Consider the following 19794-nt stretch of genomic DNA (forward strand, 5'->3'; position numbering starts at 1 on the left):
TGTGTGTGATGTGTATCGGTAGCATGTGGAGTTAGTCATCATGCCCTACATCAGAGGGCAGGGTGGAAGGCACCTTCCAGATACTGGTTCCTCAGAAGCCAAGCAGCCATATTTTGGCAGCCTATCCTGACCCCTACACCTATGGTGAATGACAGCGGTTGAGGCTCAGCTGTGAGACAGGGAGACTCATCCATGTGAACTTAGCTTTGTCCCTGTTCCACACGGTTTGAAAAGGGCTTCGGGACCATTTGTGTTTGGGGCTGGGGGCTTTAGTGATTTATCATTATTCCTCCTCTTTGACTCAAACTCTCACTGCATAGCCCAGGCTGGCTTAGCCCAGGCTGGCTTGAAGCCCAAGGTCCTCTATAAGCACACACCACCACGTCCACTACTGCCTTGCGGGATGACATGGCTCCTGCGAGTTCAGAGATCAAACCTGGAGAGTGCTCCTGTCTGGTGCTGAGGATTTCATGGCTTTAGAATGCTTGGGAGGGTTTCTGGGTTCGAATGGCAGTGTCCTGTAACTGGACTACTGTTATCGATAGTACAGTTCGGTTGGTTTAGGTTTAGGTGAGGAGTCTAACTCTGATCTCGGATAAATGAAGTTAAACATTCTTTTCTTCTGAGGGCATACTTGCCTTTTCAGCTGCAAGTCAGGACTGAGAAGCAAATCCTGCTGAATCCAGTCTCTGGGTCCCTAGTTTTAATCGCAGGCATGGAGTGTGGTAGCCTGTGGGGTCAGTCCAGTCTGCCCGTGGCCAGGATTTCCAATTGTACCACAAGTCCCATACTCTGGGGTAGAGCATGGGAGGCCAGTGGCAGACAGAACCCACTCCCAACCCGCACTTCCTCCCAAGCTGCTGAAACTGGTGCTGTGGTAAGAACTGGTTTCTTGCCTGAGCTCATGTGGGATGAAAAGAACGCATGGACTATGCCCTCTGTACCCATCTTTCCTCACCGAAGCAGAGTGACAAACATCCACACTGGACAGACAATGCCACATGGACAGGTTTGTCAATTCTACATTTTGCTGTTTTATCTCAAGTCTTGCTGTGTTGCTCAGGTTGGCCTTAAACTCGTGGGCTCAGGTGATCCTCCTGCCTCAGGCTCTCAAGTTGCTGCGACTACATGCCGGTGTCATTATTTATTTTTATCTTAGATCAGGGTTTCTAGCCATGAAAGGGGATCAGGTAGATAAGTCAGCTGTTGGGAGAGCAGGGCCAGGACATGGTTTGTGTTCTGGTTCCTCAGCTAACCCAATACCCAGCAGCTCCCTCTGCTCTCTGCTCCTTCCCTGCAGGCTGCCCCCCTCCCTCTCTGTATTTCACTCACTCGGTGATTGTTTTGCTTTCTCCTTGCTAACAGGTGCCTATTTCTTGAGAGTTAGAACCACCTTTATGACAGAGCATACAGAACTCCCAGGTCAGGTGACTTTTGCATCATGTGACCTGGAAGAGCCTCACCCTGAGCCACTCTGGATATAACTGTCCAGTCGTGTCTGGTCTGCTTTGCAGGTGAAATTTATTCATTATGTGGGGAAGGACATGGGACTTAACTACTAGAATTCCTGATCCCCAAATTAGGTGACTCTTCAGTCCCAGAGTGAGGTGGGCCACTCTGAGAGACTTCATCTCAGCAGTTGTTGATGCAGTTTCGGGCAGACAATTACTTGAGCTTTGAGAAAAGTGATCCCCAGAGCCAAGTCTGCAGATGGCTATTTGCAATGCTTTGGAGGTGGGTGCTGCTTCGATATGGCTGAGCTGAGAAGGGCAGAAGAAACAGTGACAGCCCAGGCCAAGCCCATCTTCTCCCAAGCTCAGCAGACCCATAGAGAACTTTTCTGCTGGAAATGCGGAGTCACCTGCTGGGGCAGGGGAAGGAGTGGTGGTGGCAAATCTCTCGGCCTCTTATATGTTGCAATCACAGTTGCTTTGATTCTTAACTAACTTTCTAGGGACATCTGTGGAGTGGACAGCATTGAAGGGCAGGTGAGCTACCTGTCCAGTGTCTTTCTTTATAGGCAACGCTCACTTCAGTGTTAATTATGGGTGGATTTGCTTACAGCCCCTCTTAGGGGCCTTGGGATTGCTGAACATACAGGGTTCATGCTATTGTTAGCTGTGTGGTCCCTTCTCCCATGGATATGAGTCTTTGATAGAGTCCTCAGGACTGGCAGGCTTGTTCACCTGTAAGTGGGGCAAAGGCCAAAAAACTGTAATTTTTCATATCTGATTTCTCCAACCTAGAAATCACAGAGGCCCACAGCTGGAAATAGACCCACACTTGGCTGTGTGGGACTCGGGCAGGTGGGATGGAGCTGCTCTCCCCGTCCCATCCCCATCCCAAATCCCTAGAACCCTGTATTGTAGGTTGGGAGACAAAGAGGAGTTAAGGTGAAGACTGGACTAGGAGAGCAAATGATCTTTCCATGTGTTTCATGTGTCTTGTAAGCACGCCCCGAGGGACAGGAGCTGGTTTCTTGTGCCTCTGCTGTCATGCTGAAATCTCTTCAGGGGGCCCTGGTGTTTCTGCCTGCTCAGAGCTCCAACAGGGTCAGAAAAATCTCTGTGGTGGGCAGCCTGGCACGACAGCCAAGCATACATCTGTGTTTGTGTGGTACATGCAGGGCACGGGGCAGGAGGGTAAGCAAAGGGCACACAGATATTGCCTATTGACACAAACTCCCTAGGGATTCACTAACTGAGAACTTAGGCCAAAGAGTCAAAGACTAACAGTGTAGGTACATTTTTTTAACCTAATTTAAGGAAGGCAGGACCCATGAGGTCAGGGGACAAAGCAACTCTTCGTCACCTGTTTTGATGCACAGCATGTCACTGCTCCCAGCTTCACACAGGACAGGATGTCGCATATACATATATATGCACTCACTTGCATTTATGCAAATATGCCCCAACTCATACCTCTCTACAATGCATGCAAACATTTAATACATACATAATGATCCCATGTGCACATGTTCTCATACATTCATGAGCATGTGTTTTATATAAAACTGCTCCTCCCCACACAATGCTCTAAAATTGTAGTGGATGGTATTCTGACTCATTTCCCCACGAGGTGTACATATATGAAGGCACACAGACACATTTACACAAGATTCTAAAGAGGACAGATCTCTACAACTCCAAACTGCAAATGCAGGTGTGTATGCATGTGCATGTGCACACATGTACACTCGCACACACATACACACACACACACGCACACACGCCACCTCTGCGAAGCTCAGTGGCACCAGAGGCTCACGGTGACCCACAGGCAGAGGAAGACAGGACTAGGGAGGGGTCTGTGAACTGTTATCAGTAGCAACGTAGAAAGTGCAAAGCATCTCATTATTCCAGAAAAATATTACACTTCATAAAATCCATGTTTATTCAAAAAATCTCATGGGAAAGTTTGGAAAGCATAATAAATATCTGTACAGTGGCCGCCCGTCTCAAACACAGACAGAGGGTGAACATGGAGGCACAGTGGCCGCCCGTTGCGAACACAGACAGTGTGAACATGGAGGGAGCTGTAAACGGAACTGCTGAACATGGAAACGCAGTGCGGGGTGGGAGCGGGGTGGACTCGGGGTGGACAGGTACATTTCACCTGCATGGATGAGCTATGCTGGCCTCCCCTTCCACCTGTCTCTGCCACATAGGGACCACAGAGTCCTTTTCCACTCCAGGAGTCTCACAGTCTTGTGGGTGGTAAAGGGCGGCAAAACGTGTCAGAGAGAATGAAGAGTCACGGTGTATTTCCCATGTGCTTGAGAGAAGCAGTACAAAGTAGGGGAAATCCCAAAGGGCATCTTAAGGAAGAACATAGTTTAATAAAGAATACTGTCAACATCAGATAGCATCAGGATGATGCTCGCTTAAAAAGCCAAACAATATCCAAAGATCAGTGCACACAGGTAGTTCAAAATCACACACATTCCAACCGTAGGACAGGGGACTAGGACAGGGGATGTTCACGGCTTGCCTGCCGTTGACTCTGGGGAAGAGAATTTGACAAGCACCCCACGCCGCCTCCTTCAGTGGGGCCACTCATCATGTTCTCAGCCCGAACAGAACAGGAGTTGCCAGTGGGATAGCCCAAAAGTGGCTACTGGGGATGGGTAAAGAAGTCCCAGGATGTAGGCTAGGCTTTCCCATGACAGATTCTGTAGCTATGCAAGTAGGCAACTGTGTAGAGAATACAGGGCCTTTTGTCCTGTTGGGTAAAGGGTCACAGGTCACAGGACAGGTAAACACTGGGGACACGGGGTTACATGCCACAGCCACCTGCTGCTGCACTGAAGACTTTAAAGAACGGAGATTAAAATAATCCTGTCACGTGCTCCTCAGGCTGACTCCAGGAGATATTTCAAGTATCAAGCACTGGGTGAGGGTGGGAATGTGGGGGTACTCCACGCTCAGCAGAGCAAGGCTGAGCCAGCATCCTTTTCAAACACTTCGAGGATACATTTGGTGTGACGGTCTCCTCCATCCCTTTGGCAAGAGTAGGCTGAGTGTAAGGCAGATAACCTGGCTTTACTGAAGGAGGTGATGGGACCATGTGACCATGAGGGGGGGCACACCATGCTCGCCTCCTCAGACACGCCTTCTATGTTCTGTTGGACTTTAACATGTACGCTTAAAGCTGCAAACAAACCCAGCCTGAAGCTGTGAGCGGCCAGAGTGTGGATGCATGCCAGAGAGGCCCTCAGAGGGCGCCTGCTCATTTCCAAGGGGACAGAACCTGTCATTAAGACTACCCACTGTACTTTCCCTCTAGATTTCTATCAAGAAACGGAAGGATTCCAACCTAGAACATTAAAAAGGGAGGTGATCTCAGCCTTGGGCAGAGAGAGTCCCCCTGAGAAAGTGTGAGAACATCCCTAGGGACACTTAAAATGGCGCAGAGTCTGTCCCCGCTCTAGAATTCTCAAACAGAACAGAGTCGAGTGGAGTAATTAAAGCTTGTGAAATACGTTTACATTTTGAGGTCTGAAATAATTAGACTGAGCGAAGGAATTATGTTTCGAACATTCCACAGGGGCAGGAGTTGGAGAAGCAGTCATGATCCACCTGTGATCTTCCCAGTGCAAGCCTGCTGTGACCAACAGGTACCTCTTACACCTACTGGGCAGAGGGGCTGCCTCTCAGACTGGCAGGACCTGAACCACAGTGGAGTGTCCTCTGACCTGAGTCCACTGTCTGCAGCAGCCCCTAGAGATACTGCAGGACATACAATCCCTCCTCCGGGACCATGCGGGAAGGGTCTCACTCGGTTACTCTGCATGAAGAATGCGCACAGACAGCCTGGTCGATGTAACTACCGCTCCCTAAGCAGACCACAGCCTGCAAACATGGGTTAGATAACAGAAACACAAGATGCAAACACAGGACCACGGCGTTTACAATGCGCGTCAGTTCCGCCAACAACTTGTCCTGGTACCTTCTGCCTCTCTAAGGCCAAGGGGCTTAGGTGCCTCTCCTGTCCTCAGTCAGGCTAAGGAAAGCAGAAAGTGAATACGCTATACCACCTCAGGTAAACATGTGCAGGGCTGCCAACAACCAGCAATGGCAGAGCCCACTCCAGTGTCCCCGGGGCCACAGGGTTAGGGGGCAGCAGTGCAGTGGGTACTGGCTCTGCCCGGCAATTCCCTGGGGCTCCTGTCTCAACCAACACGAATCAGGCTCTCACATAAACTCAGCCATCTTAGTCTCTTGGGTTGGTTGCTTTCATCCTGCCAAGTCACTTACAGAGTCGGGGAGAGGTTACTCAGCATCTCGCTTGTGAACCAGAGTGGGTGAGGGGTACTCTTTGGGTGATTGTGGACAGAACCAGGATTTAAGCTGGATGTCTTCACACAGCCGCTGGTGTCACCAGAACATCCAAGGGCATCCAGCTCTTCCAGAGCGGCTCTGCAGTCTCCTGGCAGGGACCATGCACTAACACTCTCAGAGAGACAGTGAGTGGGACATGTAGGTGACATCAGGATGGTAAAAGAGCTCTTTGAGCATAAGCCATGACATGGAGACACCGAGAGCCCTGAGTGAGCCCAGGGAGGCTCCAGCAGGGTGCTATGAGGTGACAAATTCATTTGGTTTCACTCAGGAGGAGAGCGGGCGGCGAGGTCAGCGCAGCAAGGCTCAGACATCCTGGGCAGGACCCTTTCCTGGCCTGCAAAGGAAACAGAGAGACAGCCAAGGCCAGATCCATCTTTGTGCTGGACCCACGGGCACTGAAGTGCCTGTGAACAGGACCTGTATCTGGCGTCTGTGAGCCTGAGAGCACGTTGGGCAGGGAGGCTGAGGCTGGAGGCTTGGCTGGCCACTACAGCCTGGTGGACGTGAGTCTCTTCATGCCTCTGCGCTGGGCCAAGCTAGAGGAGAGCACAGGCTCCAGCCTTGGTGCCTGTGGGGTCCTGTTCAGAGCAAAGTAGGTGGCCGCCATGGCGCCCTGTAGGAGGAAAGGAAGGCCGGTGAGCACGGTACTCTTGAATAGGAAGCTAGAACCACAGGACCTTGAGAGCCTAAGTTTATCCCCTTGTAAAGCAGGTAAGACCCTCCTCCAGGATTACTGGTACACTGAAGATAACGGCTATGCTGCAATGCCTACCACATAATCAACCCACACATGATGGTTACTACCACGACATCCCAGGTTCAACTGGGGCTTGTGCTTTTTAGGGTATTTTCCTGGGAAGATAATGGGATCATCTTACTGCTGACAGGAGGGCAGATGTGTTTTGGGACCAGCTGGATCCCCAGAAATTCATTGTTAGTGATTCTTAGTCTCTGCTACTCTGAAGCAGTATGGACTAACCTGGGTGGCTAGGCCCATCTTGGTGTAGATACAACCAGGACCTGCCTTCTAACAGGACTGGCTTGAACTACACGTACTTATTAGAAGGGTGGTCCAGCCTGGACCTTGGGTTCACCTGGCAGGTGGAAGCTGCTATAAACAGGAGTTAGGAGCACAAAGGAGACTTTTACAGATTTCTGGTCCAGAACTGAGGGTGCTGGAGCATACGGCTGTACAGCCACGGTACCAGACACCACCCCTACACCAAAGCTGTCAATCAAACACAATTTATGCATGTGATAAAGTGACACCTATGTGCCTATACCTGGTGACCTTACATGTTACAGTTTCTTCTCACCCACGGTGAGCCACTGCCTTGCCTCACTCCAGGACTTCCATGTCTGCTTTCAGGACTCTGGGCACGAGGTACCTTCACTAGATGGACATCCTGTCTGCTCAGCTGGTTTTGGGATAGGTACTCTCTGTTCACGATCCATGGGTGCTTCAACACTTGAACAGCTGTCAGGCGTTGTTGGGGGTCCACATGGAGCATCTTGGACACGACATCCTGAGAAGGGTACAGCGAGAAGGGCTATGATGTTAGGCTGGCCAGAGAAGGCCCAGTAGAACACAACTGCAACTCTGAGGTGAGTCTTTGCATATTTGGGTCAAACGATTTGTAGGTTTATGAGTCGGGAATGTATTTTAAGTGTTGATCATTGCTGACTTAGTGGTAGATAGACAGTTTATGTTTCACTGAAGATGTCATAGCAGAGGTATTTCAAATGTTAAATGGCATAACCAGCTGTTGAAATACTATTTTAATGAAAATGACTGCCTTCCACAAACACAAGAAATACCACAATAGTGTCTTTCTATAGAGACCTCAGTGATGCTGGAACAAGACGCTCCTGGTCTCCAGTGCCCACATGAAAGAAATGAGACACTGTCTGCTCAAGGTCTCAGCACTGTGACGTAGTGTCACAGCGCATGCAGGATGTAGAAAAAAACATGCTGTCAGGGGTATGTGGGGTACTCTGTGGCAGAGCATTTGCCTAGAGTTATAGTTTGAAATGGAAAACTATAACTCCATAGGCTCATGTGTTAAAGTCTAGGTTACCAGGTGTTAGTGCTATGTTGAGAGATTCTGGAATAATTAGGAAGTGGTGCCACCTGGAGGAAGTGGGTCACTGGGACACGTTCTGTCTCTCCTCTGCTTTCTGTCTGGCTCTGACACCTGTTTCTGCTGCCATAATGTGCTGACTAAGCACCTGAGGCCAAATGACCATGGGCTGAGCCCTCCAAAATCGTGAGCTGAAATAAATCCTTCCTCAGTTGTTTACAGCAGGAGTTTTTGTCAAGAGTGCAGAGAAACTAACACACTCAGCACGTGAGGCCATGGCTTTGATTTCCAGCATCACAGAAGAATTTTGAACCAAACTATGGCAAACTCAGAACCATGCCGTCACAGGTTCTTATGAGACGGGAGGATAGAAGGCTCTGCTGTGTGGTGAGTGAGGGAAGGAAGAGGGGCAGGAGAATGATGAGGAGGAGAGTTTACAGCATGGGGAGAGGCGGTACTGAGGATGAGAGGAACCATCAAGGTCTCATGGGCAGCAGAGGCTAGCACCTCCACCATACCCCGTCACCATACCCCATCACCAGGGCAGCAGTTTTGATCATGCACTGTTGCATGGGCTTATTCTGGTCCCTTCTCTCTGCTCAGACAGGGTACCTCTGTCCATGTGTGAGGCTTAGCTGTGGGAACCAAAGCTAAGACATTTCCCACAGTCATTGAGACAATGTGTGGGTACGCGGGAAGGAGCAGCTGGGTGGTAGGGTTCAACACATGGGATATGCTCCCCAAACACCTTTATCACCTCCACCAGGACCTCCACCAAATTCATTGCTATCACCTCTGCCATGACCTTACCACCATCGCCTTCTTCATCGGTTCTGTCAGGACTTCCACTATACCCCCCACTGTCACCCCCCCCATATCCTTCACCATCACCTCTGCTTTCCACAACCATATTCTATGCTACCCCGTCCACCACACCACATCACCGCCTTCACCAGGACCTCCACGTCCACACCCATATTCTTCATCACCCTCCACTGCCATCTCAACGGTTGACTTCAACACTGTCACCTCAGCCACTACCCCACCCTCTGCACCATCAACCCCCCACCTCTGTGTGTGTCTGTGACATGTAGGGATGCGTGCATAGTGTGTGTGTGCTCGTGTGTATGTGTGCGTGCTCGCGCGCGTGTGTGTGTGTGTGTGTGTGTGTGTGTGTGTGTGTGTGTGTGTGTGTTGTATGTGTGTTGTATGTATGTGACATGTAGGGATGCAGGTATGGTGTGTATGTGGGGAGTGTGTATAGCGTGTATGTTGTGTGTATGCATGTGTGGCATACAACCGAACCTGTATGCATGTGTACAGAGATCAGAGGAGGATGTTAGGTGTCCTGTTTATCTCTTTCTGCCTTATTTCCTTGCTGGTCTCTCACTGAACCTGGAACTACGTTGGCAGTCAGCAAATTCCAGTGAGCCTTCTGTCTCTCACCAAGCCCTGGAGCTAAAGGAACATATTTGGCTATGCCTCTCTTTTGTTTTTGGGTGTTGGGTATTCAAACTAGCACTCCTACATATTGAACATCTCCCCAAACTGACAACCGCTTCTAGTTCATCCCCCAAAGCTGTCCATGACCCCAGCTGTCCATGACCCCAGCTGTCCATGACCCCAGCTGTCCATGACCCCAGCTGTCTATGACTCCAGCTCTCCATGACCCCAGCTGTCTATGACCCCAGCTGTCCATGACCCCAGCTGTCCATGATCCTAACTGTCCATGACCCCAGCTGTCCATGACCCCAGCTGTCCATGACCCCAGATGTCTATGACCCCCAGCTGCCACGTCTGTCATTGTCCACAGTCCCATCCCCTCCTCTGTGACCTCTGCTTTCTGTAGAGTACCATTGCTCCGACCCATCCAAGGTCACACAGCAATGGTGACAGCAGATCTTGACTCAGAGCCCTGCCTTCTCCTGAATAACTTTTACAGTAACCCAGAAGAGAGGGTGTGGCACAGCTCGCTAAGGTTAAACTGCAGTATCCTTATTTTCAGTATTGGAAAGAGTCCAGCACCTCCACCATACCCCATCAGTACCTTCCCCAGGACCCCCACAATCATATTCACTGCAAGCACCAGTGGTGCTTAACCACTGACGCACAGCCTCAGCCCTGCAGTATATTATTTTACTAGACCATAATTTGATGATAGCAGACTAGCGTCTGACAGGCAGGAGAGTGAAGCCAGTGACTGAATTCACTGACTTTAAAGTACATTTAGGGCGATCACCCGGGAAACATCTCTAAAGAGTAGGCACTTTGGCAGCAGAGGGCTCTGTAGGATCACCCCTTTGTCAGGGTCCCAGCTGCGAGTCACTCTGTAAACCTCAGGCTTGGAGGCCTGCTCCCAGCAGCCAGTTCCCTCCGCACCGCCCGTCTCTGATCCTGACCTATGTTTATTTCACATTTGCCCACATCTTCTACTGTTTCTCTTCCTCAGCAGACTTTATATTAACATCAAAATCTTTCCATTAAAAAATAATGTGTGAGTTACTCCGAGAATAAAAGTCCATAATGTTTGTAATGTTTGTATGGGTGGCATTCCCAGGTTCCTCGAAAACAACACTCCTGTCGCAGAACCTCCTGCATAGGAGGCATGACTACTAGGAAGAATACTCACTTTTGCTGCATCAGATATGGAATCCCAGTTCCCCCCAGAAAGGGCGTACTTCCCACTGCCAATCCTCGCCAGAATCTCCTCGGGGGTATCGTCTGGCCCATTGGCAAAAGGGGTGAACCTGTGTGGAGACAGGATTAATACACTGAGCTCCCAGCTCCACACCAGTGCTTTCTGCTGAGGGGACTCATGCCAGGGGATGTGCATGTCCTAATACCAGTTGGTCAGTGCCACAAGTCAACAAGACAGACAGGGAAGTCCTCTCAGCCTGAGTGTGTATCTTTTTCTGGGCCCTTCCAGGTCCCACTGGTACCAGGATGGTAAGGGGTCTGTCTGAAGAGAGGTTCAGTGCCCAGGAACCCAGGGTGTGAAGTTTGAGGGACTCATGAGCTGGTCTACCACTAAGTCATGGCTCTTGGACAGACTGATTCTTGAATTTACAAAGATCACATCATGGATGTCAAGTATAGTCCTGGTCCACAACCTTGACACAAGTCAGGCACACATGAGCACAAACCTCCCAAGAAGAAGAAGTGCCTAGAGTTCAAGAGATTGCTTCAGGTGGTAGAGGGAAGGTGGGTTGGTCGGCAAAAGGCCTGAATGTTTTGTTTGTAGGCTGAGTTTTTGGAGGCCACATAGCTAATTATCCTTGTCCTTATCCAGCAGGGTTTGAATATTCACCCTAACCCGGACCGCTTGGTATCTGTTTATACCCAAGCACCAGGGAGGTGGGGTGAAGCCTTCAGGCCTGATGCTAAGAACACCCTCCATTACCCAGCCAGCATGGTGTATAGCAGGATTCCCAAGCTCCAGATGTCACACGCTGCATCGTAGCCTTGCCGCTTCAGGACCTGGAGGGGGAATAGGCATGGTCAGGATTGTACTGGACGGCTCCATTTCAGAGTAGGCTTTCCTAAGTGAATGGGAAGCGGGCAGGGTGGGATCATCTGCTGGGCTCGGGCAGTCCTACCTTCCGTGTTGTAGCATGGGCTCCACAGGGACACAGCCCTCGCCTGACTCATGGTTTTAAGAAGTTTTGCAGTTTATCATATTGGCCACGTTTAGAGGTACCATTCAGTGAACATTCATGGTGCAGTTCGGCCATCCTCCAGAACCCCGTTTCCCAAACTAAAACTTGGTCCTGGTTAAGTACTAGCTCCCAACTGGTCAACCCAGTCCCTGAGAACCCCACTCAACATTTTCTATGAATCTGGTCTCCTGAAGAACCCCATGTAAGTGCAACCAACAGTGTTGGCTTAGAGCTCACGGTAAGAGAAGAATGACCTTGAATCCTTCTGTCTCCACCTCTTCAGCGCTGGGATAAGAATGCACCACTATGCCTGGTTTACGTGGTACTGAGGTTTGAACCCAGGGCTTCATGAATGCTAGACAAGCACTGTACCAACCACACCTGGAGTGCCTCCTCTGCCTCTGTCTAATGTGGCTGCCTTGTTTTACTGAGTTGTGTCCTGAGCCCTAACCTCAGGGTCCATTCACGCTGTGGCAGAAATCAGAGTTCTTGGCCTTTGAGGGATGACTAACATTCTGGTATGTGCACACACATATCCTGTTTATCAGTCAGTGGCGGATACTTGGGTTGCTGTTGTAAATCATCTTGGTATACACAAGGATAGACAGACATATTTAATTCTTGAGGGTGTGTACCTGGAAGTGGAATTGCTGAATTATAGTTTGAGATGAGGTCTTATCATGCTGGCTGAGCCCCTTACTTTCCTACCTCAGCCTCCCAGAGAGTTCCAGCAGACGACAAGTACCCAGCATGTCTTAACTAAACATTATGAAGAATTATAATGAGTCATCCTGTCACACATGTTTACACAGGGTAATTGTTGGATATGTTCATATTTGAGTGAGCCCAGACTATAGTCATGGATCACTGTAGACTACCGTGTTGGCCTGAACGAGGCATTAGAACTGTGTTCTGTTTCTTCCCAGGCGAGAGCGAGGGACCTGTTCTCTTCACTGCCCTTATGTGCCATCATGTGCCATGGGGTAAGATGGGTATCATATGTTGAAAGAAGTACATACTTCCAAGTCCCTGGCTGAGTGACCTCCCAGAGTCGTGTAAATACTGAATTAGCTTTTGTTCCCTAAATCTATGAGATGAGGGTATCGCATGCACTCTGTCAGTATTAACAGCACCCAAAAGAGGCACAATTAGAGTTCCAAACCAGCCATGTCCAAAAGAATAAAGGCTGCTCGCACGCACGCAGCTTCCGCATAACGTGAGACGTCTCAGTCATTCTTGGACCCGATCCGCTGAGTCCCTCTCAGAAAAGCACACAGCAGTGTCTTTCTTAGGACTCAGAGCAGATCTGACCGTTCTACTCGGAAGGCCGCACACAGGGTCGAAAGCGCTTTTCACGCCTGAGCCTCTCCTGACTCCATCAGTCACACCGGCCCCTGCCACTACCACCGTGGCCCCACTTCCCCCTGAACTCGCACAAGAAGCCAGACTCATCATCACGGCACAGCGGGCAGACCCTATTGGGATTGGCCTCGGGACGCTGCCGACAGGGACAAGGCTGCGCTTCTGTAATCCTTAGAGGTTTGGAGTGGGGAGTAGAGTGGGTCCCTTGTATACATGTGAGCATTCAGCTGCACACTGTTGTGGGACCCCAGTATTTTCTGGAAAACTCTTGACCAGTGGTTCTCAACCTGTGAGTTGTGACCCTTTGGGGGTTGAATGACTCTTTCACAAGGGTCACCTAAGATCATCAGAAAACAGACATTCACATTACGATGCGTAACAGTAGCAGAAACAGCTATGAAGTGGCGACAAAAATAATGTTATGGTTGGGCATCGCCACCTAACGAGGAGCTGCCTTAAAGGGTCGCAGCATCAAGAAAGCTGAGAGTCATTTCTCTACACAAGAACCACGGTGCACCAGTACCATTTAACGTTTTCCAATGGAAAATAAAATGCTCAAGGTGACTGAGTAGGACTGGCTGGTTCCAGAGCCACTGTGCCCTCTCTCCTCCCGCCACAGCAGGCTTGCCTTCATCTCTTGAGGATGCTTCTGAGCCCACTGTGCTGCCCCAGTGCCCAGAGCCCTCTAGTTACTGTGGTAACAGGGAAGGAAGGCTGCTTTCCTCAGCCTGGTGAATCTGTCTTCCCCAGGTTCCGGGGATGACATACCTCAGGAGCCACGAAGTTTGCAGTATAGCAGGGGGTCATGAGCAGCCCATTCTCTGCTCTCAGCTGTTTGGCAAACCCAAAGTCACAGATGCGGATGGATTCGGGGTTCCCAGACTCATCCATGTAGAGAATGTTACTTGGTTTCAGGTCCCGATGAACAACCTGGAAGGCAGAAAGCACTGGTCATGAGGGGCAGAGAAAAGGAGGGTGTGTGGGAGGCACGGGCCACCTGGGAACTGACTACTAGGGCAGGCCCCACAGCAGGAGGAAAAGTCTGTGTTCTTCTGAGGGGCCACCCTGTCTCGTTCACGCTGGTCACTCAGAGCCAAGTACCCTGTGAAGGCTGTGTGCCTGCCTTCACACAGAGGGACTACATGACTGAATAAACACATTCTTACCAGAAACACAGGAGTAGCTGCTGGCACTTTGCCACAGCAGGGCCTGAGGCAGGCAGCTCTGGCTACAGAGATGAAAAGGTCCCTGTGCTTTATATTCACTGGGGAGGGGGGGATGTTGGGGGCATCCCAGGCATGGGCCACTTGTCACAGGTGGATCCCCATCACAGGCATACTGACTCCTGGCAGCAGAGGGAGGGGCTCAGGGCTGCACAGAGTCCAGCTGCACCATCCAAGAGACAGACTTCAAGTATGTCCCACTGTTACAGTGACAGCTGTCACAACAGAAGGGCCAGCGATCCCTCAAAACAAAGAAGCTATTCAGGATGCAAAGTGAGGCCTTCTGAAGGGACAGAAGGCCCCCTGTGCAGACATGTGGTGTGCCTTCATGAAGCCTGGAACCTGAACATCCCAACTGTCCTCTGTGGAGTGATGGCAGGCTCTGCTAGGAAGATTGAAGTGACACACTTGGGCAACCAGGCCTGGCTTCCAGACACTGATGGCAGGCTACAGGAGAATGGAAGACTTGTCTCCACCCCTTACTTCCCTCACTAACCAGAAGAATGTCTGGGAAACTCACCCTCAGGATACTGCTAGAATCTGGCTATTGGGAAACTGTGTTGTAGAACTCCTGAATCTCAAGGAAGACATATAAAGGGGACCCACTATGAGATCTGGCAAGATCTGGCAAGCCTGTGGACACAGCTGGCCCAAGCCTGCTTTATGAGGAATTCTGAGTATGGGGGATGGGCCAAATGAAAGTAAAGGATGGGGGAAAGGAAAGATGGAGGTACGCAGTAGAGGAAAGGATGGGAGGAAGATGAAGGAGAAGATAGCCACACAGGATGGAAGTAAGGATGGTGGAGAAGGATGTGGGGAGGACGGAGGTAAGGGAGGAAGGAAGAAAAGATGCAGAAAGTAGTATATTTTGCTAGGCTCCAGCCCTGAGACTCAGAATGTGGCCCGAGTTCTGCAGTGCAGCCTTGGAGGGTCCTTAACCAGCCCGTGCTTGGTCTCCTAAGACATACAAAGCACATGGCCCAGGCCTCAGAAGTGAGTCCATGAAGAACTTGGTGCGGCCTGGGCCCGGGCCAACTGTTACCCTTTCTGTTTAGCTTTATGTATCACAAGTAATGAAAATTCTAAATCTCTCTTTATCAAGGCCAGGGCTTCAAATTTTCCTTGAGAAAACTGGCTCACACAATTCAGTAACTCGGTTCCCCTATATGCCAAGTGTTCACATGCCTTTAGACCCATTGAGGATTGCAGATCACACCATGGGAAATATACATCACTTGGGAACGCTGACCCTTTAGAGATGATGGAGGTGAAGAGTTACAGGAAAGCGCTGGCCTTCTGTCTGCCTACAGGCAAGGTGTCGGTTTATAAAGGTCTCCCACTCCTGTGTCCACAGCTCTCTGACTCCTCCATGGTCTTGTATCTATTTTCCTGCTGAGTCATCTGCTGCTCAGAAGCTGGTCCACCGCCCTGGCTGGGCCTGGCCACCGGGAGTGCAGCTAGCCCTGCCTAGGCCATGTCTTGTCCCTCCAGGCTATGCTGCCATGGCCTGGGCCTTACCCCTTGGGAGTGCAGGTAGTCCATGGTCCTGGCGATGGTATAGAGAACATCACTGGCCTCGCGCTCAGAGAAGCACCGCTGACGGAGGATGCGGTCCAGCAGCTCCCCGCCTCGCATGAGCTCCATCACCAGGTATACGTATTTGCCGTCATCGTAGACCTGAAAGCCAAGGGGAAGAACACAAAACCTCAGCTGTCTGTATACCGCCATGGCTGCCCTCCTCAGGGCCTTGGCTATGGGCAGGAGTGAAGGCTCCAAGTGGGATGGTGGAGAGAAGCTGGGGATGCTGGAGAGAAGCTGGGATGCAGGAGAGAAGCTGGGATGCTGGAGAGAAGCTGGGATGTTGGAGAGAAGCTGGGATGTTGAAGAGAAGCTGGGATGCTGGAGAGAAGCTGGGATGCTGGAGAGAAGCTGGGATGCTGGAGAGAAGCTGGGATGTTGGAGAGAAGCTGGGGACTGGTTCCCTAGGAGGAAGAGCAAGTTGTTTGACAATTGCAAATGGGTGAGTAGCCATTCCTGCCACACAGGAGTGGCTCTTCTTAGGAAGGTTTTAGCTTTGACATCTTGGGGAAGGAGGAGGCTAAGCCATGGAATGCACAGGGGTGGAGAAGGGTTGCTTTGCTGGGATATGCCTTATAGTGATGCTGCCATCTCTGAGTGGTAGGCACTCAGAGAAACGTGACTGCAGTGACAACACTCCCCAACGACACTGATTCTCAGCTACCATTGTGCATATAGTCTCAGAGGTCAAGTCAGAGTATCTGTTCTGGCTCTGTAGGTCTGCGGGGATGGAACACGGCTCTAAGAAAGACACAGATTTTGCCTGCACTAGCTTAAGACTCGGTTTAAAAATGAAAAACAAAAATCAAACCCTGGCTACTTTTGTGCCCTGCACATACGGAGATCACACGTGTATTCCCCTGTATACATGGAGATCACATATGTATCTTCCCCACACATACGGAAATCACACATGTACCTCAGTCACCACGCGCAAGGGTGCTCAAGCTCTGGGAACAGTGTAAATGAGGTGGCAGGCCTAAATGCTTATTTTTATCCCAGTGATAATAATTTACTCAACGAATTTCCAGAACAAGCTACTAAAATAACTTACATGACTTTGACCTGTGTCAAAGGTGTGCAGCTAATTCTGCTGTGTTTGTTTTGGGCTTATGAACCCACCGCTCTATTCTGAAGGTGGGAAGATGATGCTGTCTCAGACCTGGGCTGCTCGCTTCCAAAGTGCAGAAGGGAGCTCTCGGTGTGTGGATGAGCTGGTTTGGGTTCTGAGTCTTACATGTAAACCGAGAACGCAGAGTCAGAGCACCACGCTTGTACAGTGAGGTATCTGAGACACCCAGGAGATGAAGCTGGCTCCATCAAAGCTTTTGAATATGAGCCATTCATTGCCTGTGCTCCCTGGCATTGAGCTCTATTCTGTGAGGGGCTGCCCAAGCTACACTGAGGTAGACCCAGGGACTACGCCAAGAGGTAAGTGCAAGAAGAGAAATTTTTGTCTCTTCCCAAACCCAGAGCTGCCCTGAATGCTTCATGGGGTAGAGTGACCTTGCATACTGGCTTGATGAGGCTGACTCCTGCTCCAATCCCCTCGTCATGGAAGGCCCAAAGGAGGCTGTAAAAATCTCTACAGTTAAGGCCACCCTGCATGTGTCAGCCAGGAGTGACTCAATGACAAGGAATAGACTCCTATTACGATGAACACAGATGGGTCATTTTATGCTTGTCCATGGCGTGGCTGGGGAGAGTAGGGGACTATCCAGAGGTATGCACACACCCAGGTATGTGTGTATGCACCCAAGTTAGGATGGCCAGCCACCAAAGCACCAGAGACTCCTGGGTGGCAAGTGTCTAGCACATGTGATCCTGCTCATGCTGAAGATGGGCGACATGAGAGTCCTTGTACTGTGCATACGGTAGGATTTTTGTGTTAGCTGAAGTAAGAGGCTGAGGTGGGGCTGCCACACAGCAGTACTTACATCTTTTAGGGTGATGATGTTGGGGTGCTGGCCATACCGCAGGAGGATCTCAATCTCCTCTGAGGGATCCCTTTTGCTCTTATCGATGATCTGAAGGACACACAGCAGGGAACAGTGAGAGGTTTGCTGCTGGCTTTGCTGGACCGTTGCATATAACAAACTTGAGGCTCCAGAGAGGCACAGCACAGCTGCCCCCGCCCCCATAGTACTCAACCACGACCACTTAAAACTACTCAGAAATGTAGATCTAGTCTCTCCTGTCTCAGCTAGCAAAAAGAGTCCCAATTAATAAGAGGAAACCAGGTCAGTAACTCCTCCAGCTACCAGGGAGCATGTAACAGCAAGACTTGCAGTTGTGGGCCTGTCAGGGTGACTTAATGAGACCCTGCCTCAGAGTAAAAAGTTGAGAAGGAAGAATGTAGCTAGGGATGTCGCTTGGTGGCAGAGCACACAACTAACATGTACAATGTTTTGTGTGTACAATGTCTAGCATGTACAAGACAATCCCCAATGCCACAAGAAAGAGGAGACAACCCTTAGACATGAACCTCAAGATATCAAAAGGCCAGACACAGCAGAGCACACACGGAGAGCTCACCCAGGCACTAGCAAGTAGCTCAGCCTACTTCTGCCACTGAACTCTGGGAAGTTAAGTTCTCCCTCCTTCAAAGTGAGCCTCTAGTCACTGAGCACCTCTGCTTTGTCCAGGAAACTGCAGGCCAGCCACAAAATGATGTAAAATAGCAGGTCCTCCCAGACAGATGCTGGAGGTTGAGCAGGCTGTACTTCTCTCAGGCCAACCAGATACCCCTTTCTTGTTGAGTTCCTCCTCCTGCCCAGTATTTTGCACAATATCTTGGAATAGAATTGAAAGCTGTTTAATTCCAGGAAGATGGGTGCCTTCTCCTACCATCCGTGGAAGCCTTGAAAATCACATGCCTTTGAAACAGGGAGTCCCTGTGCTACTTGATGGCTCTGATGCCTCAGAGGGTGCCTTGTTGTTTGTGGGGCAAGCTGGTGGAGACGGAGCAGCCATGTGTGTGGAATGGAGAGCACATATGGTGAGAACGGCTCATAAATTCAGGAATGAGCCCCTGCTCCGTCCCCCACAGCACCCTGTGCCCTGCATACTAGCACCATCTAGTTTAAGTCTACCCACTCTAACTACTGTGGGTAACCCCTCCCCAGCATGTTCCCTTTGTGAAACATTTATGGGCATAAACAATTTAGTGGCAGATGGATATTTTTTTCTCAAAGGCATTTCACGATAAAGCTGTCCACTCCTAACATCAATCCGGTCTCCTCACAAAGGAGCTGGATGCGGATTAACAAGAGGAAGGCTTTTGTCTGCTGCCAGGGACACTCTTCACGATGGAAAAGCATCACAGGTGCATCCTATGCTGCCATTTGTGTTAGAAGCAGAGAAGGAATGTAGTCAGACACGTGCATTTCCTTGAGAATGCATAAATAACCCTGAAAGGGAAGAGGAAAATCTTAATAACCTTGGCTTCCCGCGGAGGAGCTGGAGCCATGGCTGGAAGACTGTGAGGTTTCCTCCAGCATAGCTTTTGAATCTGGATCTGTGAGAATGTTATCTACTAACATATTAGATGGGAGAATACCTTTTTTTTTTTTTCGAGACAGGGTTTCTCTGTGTAGCCCTGGCTGTCCTGGAACTCACTCTGTAGACCAGGCTGGCCTCAAACTCAGAAATCCGCCTGCCTCTGCCTCCCAAGTGCTGGGATTAAAGGCATGCACCACCACAACCCGGCGGGAGAATACCATAATCATCATAAAAACACCCGGGGCTACAAATGCCTGATCTGTTTCTTCACTGTATTGTGTTTTACTCCTGTGTGTTCTTCTGATGTAAGTCATGAGAAAAATTCTGACGAAAGGCTATAAATACTTGCAAACAAATCCACTAGCAAAGACCTTAAGATCTCACTGACATTGACTAGCACCTTAAGGCTATAAGAAGAGCCTATGTTCAACCAGGTGGCACATGGGAGCACACGCTAGTTCATCTGTTACAGCATGGCATGCTCCTGGGCATGAATACCGTGTGCCATAATCTCACACTGAATACCATCTAATTGTTTGGTGGAAGTTGT

General features: G+C 50.1%; 1 protein-coding gene across 1 annotated transcript in view; it reads right to left on the reverse strand.

Annotated features, from left to right (window-relative positions):
* Positions 1 to 3367: 3367 nt before the first annotated feature.
* Positions 3368 to 19794, reverse strand: part of Rps6ka2 (ribosomal protein S6 kinase A2) — a 134051-nt gene continuing 117624 nt past the window's right edge. Inside the window, exons 15-21 of the mRNA XM_028782624.1 lie at positions 17681 to 17770; positions 15684 to 15842; positions 13711 to 13872; positions 11325 to 11401; positions 10554 to 10671; positions 7232 to 7369; positions 3368 to 6456 (exon numbers count right to left, since the gene is read on the reverse strand). Of these exons, the coding sequence (XP_028638457.1) occupies positions 6331 to 6456; positions 7232 to 7369; positions 10554 to 10671; positions 11325 to 11401; positions 13711 to 13872; positions 15684 to 15842; positions 17681 to 17770 (870 nt within the window). The 3' untranslated portion in view covers positions 3368 to 6330. The remainder of the gene's footprint in view (positions 6457 to 7231; positions 7370 to 10553; positions 10672 to 11324; positions 11402 to 13710; positions 13873 to 15683; positions 15843 to 17680; positions 17771 to 19794) is intronic.

The sequence above is a fragment of the Grammomys surdaster genome, unplaced genomic scaffold (assembly GCF_004785775.1).
Source record: "Grammomys surdaster isolate TR1022 unplaced genomic scaffold, NIH_TR_1.0 810, whole genome shotgun sequence".
In the NCBI taxonomy this organism is placed as follows: domain Eukaryota; kingdom Metazoa; phylum Chordata; class Mammalia; order Rodentia; family Muridae; genus Grammomys; species Grammomys surdaster.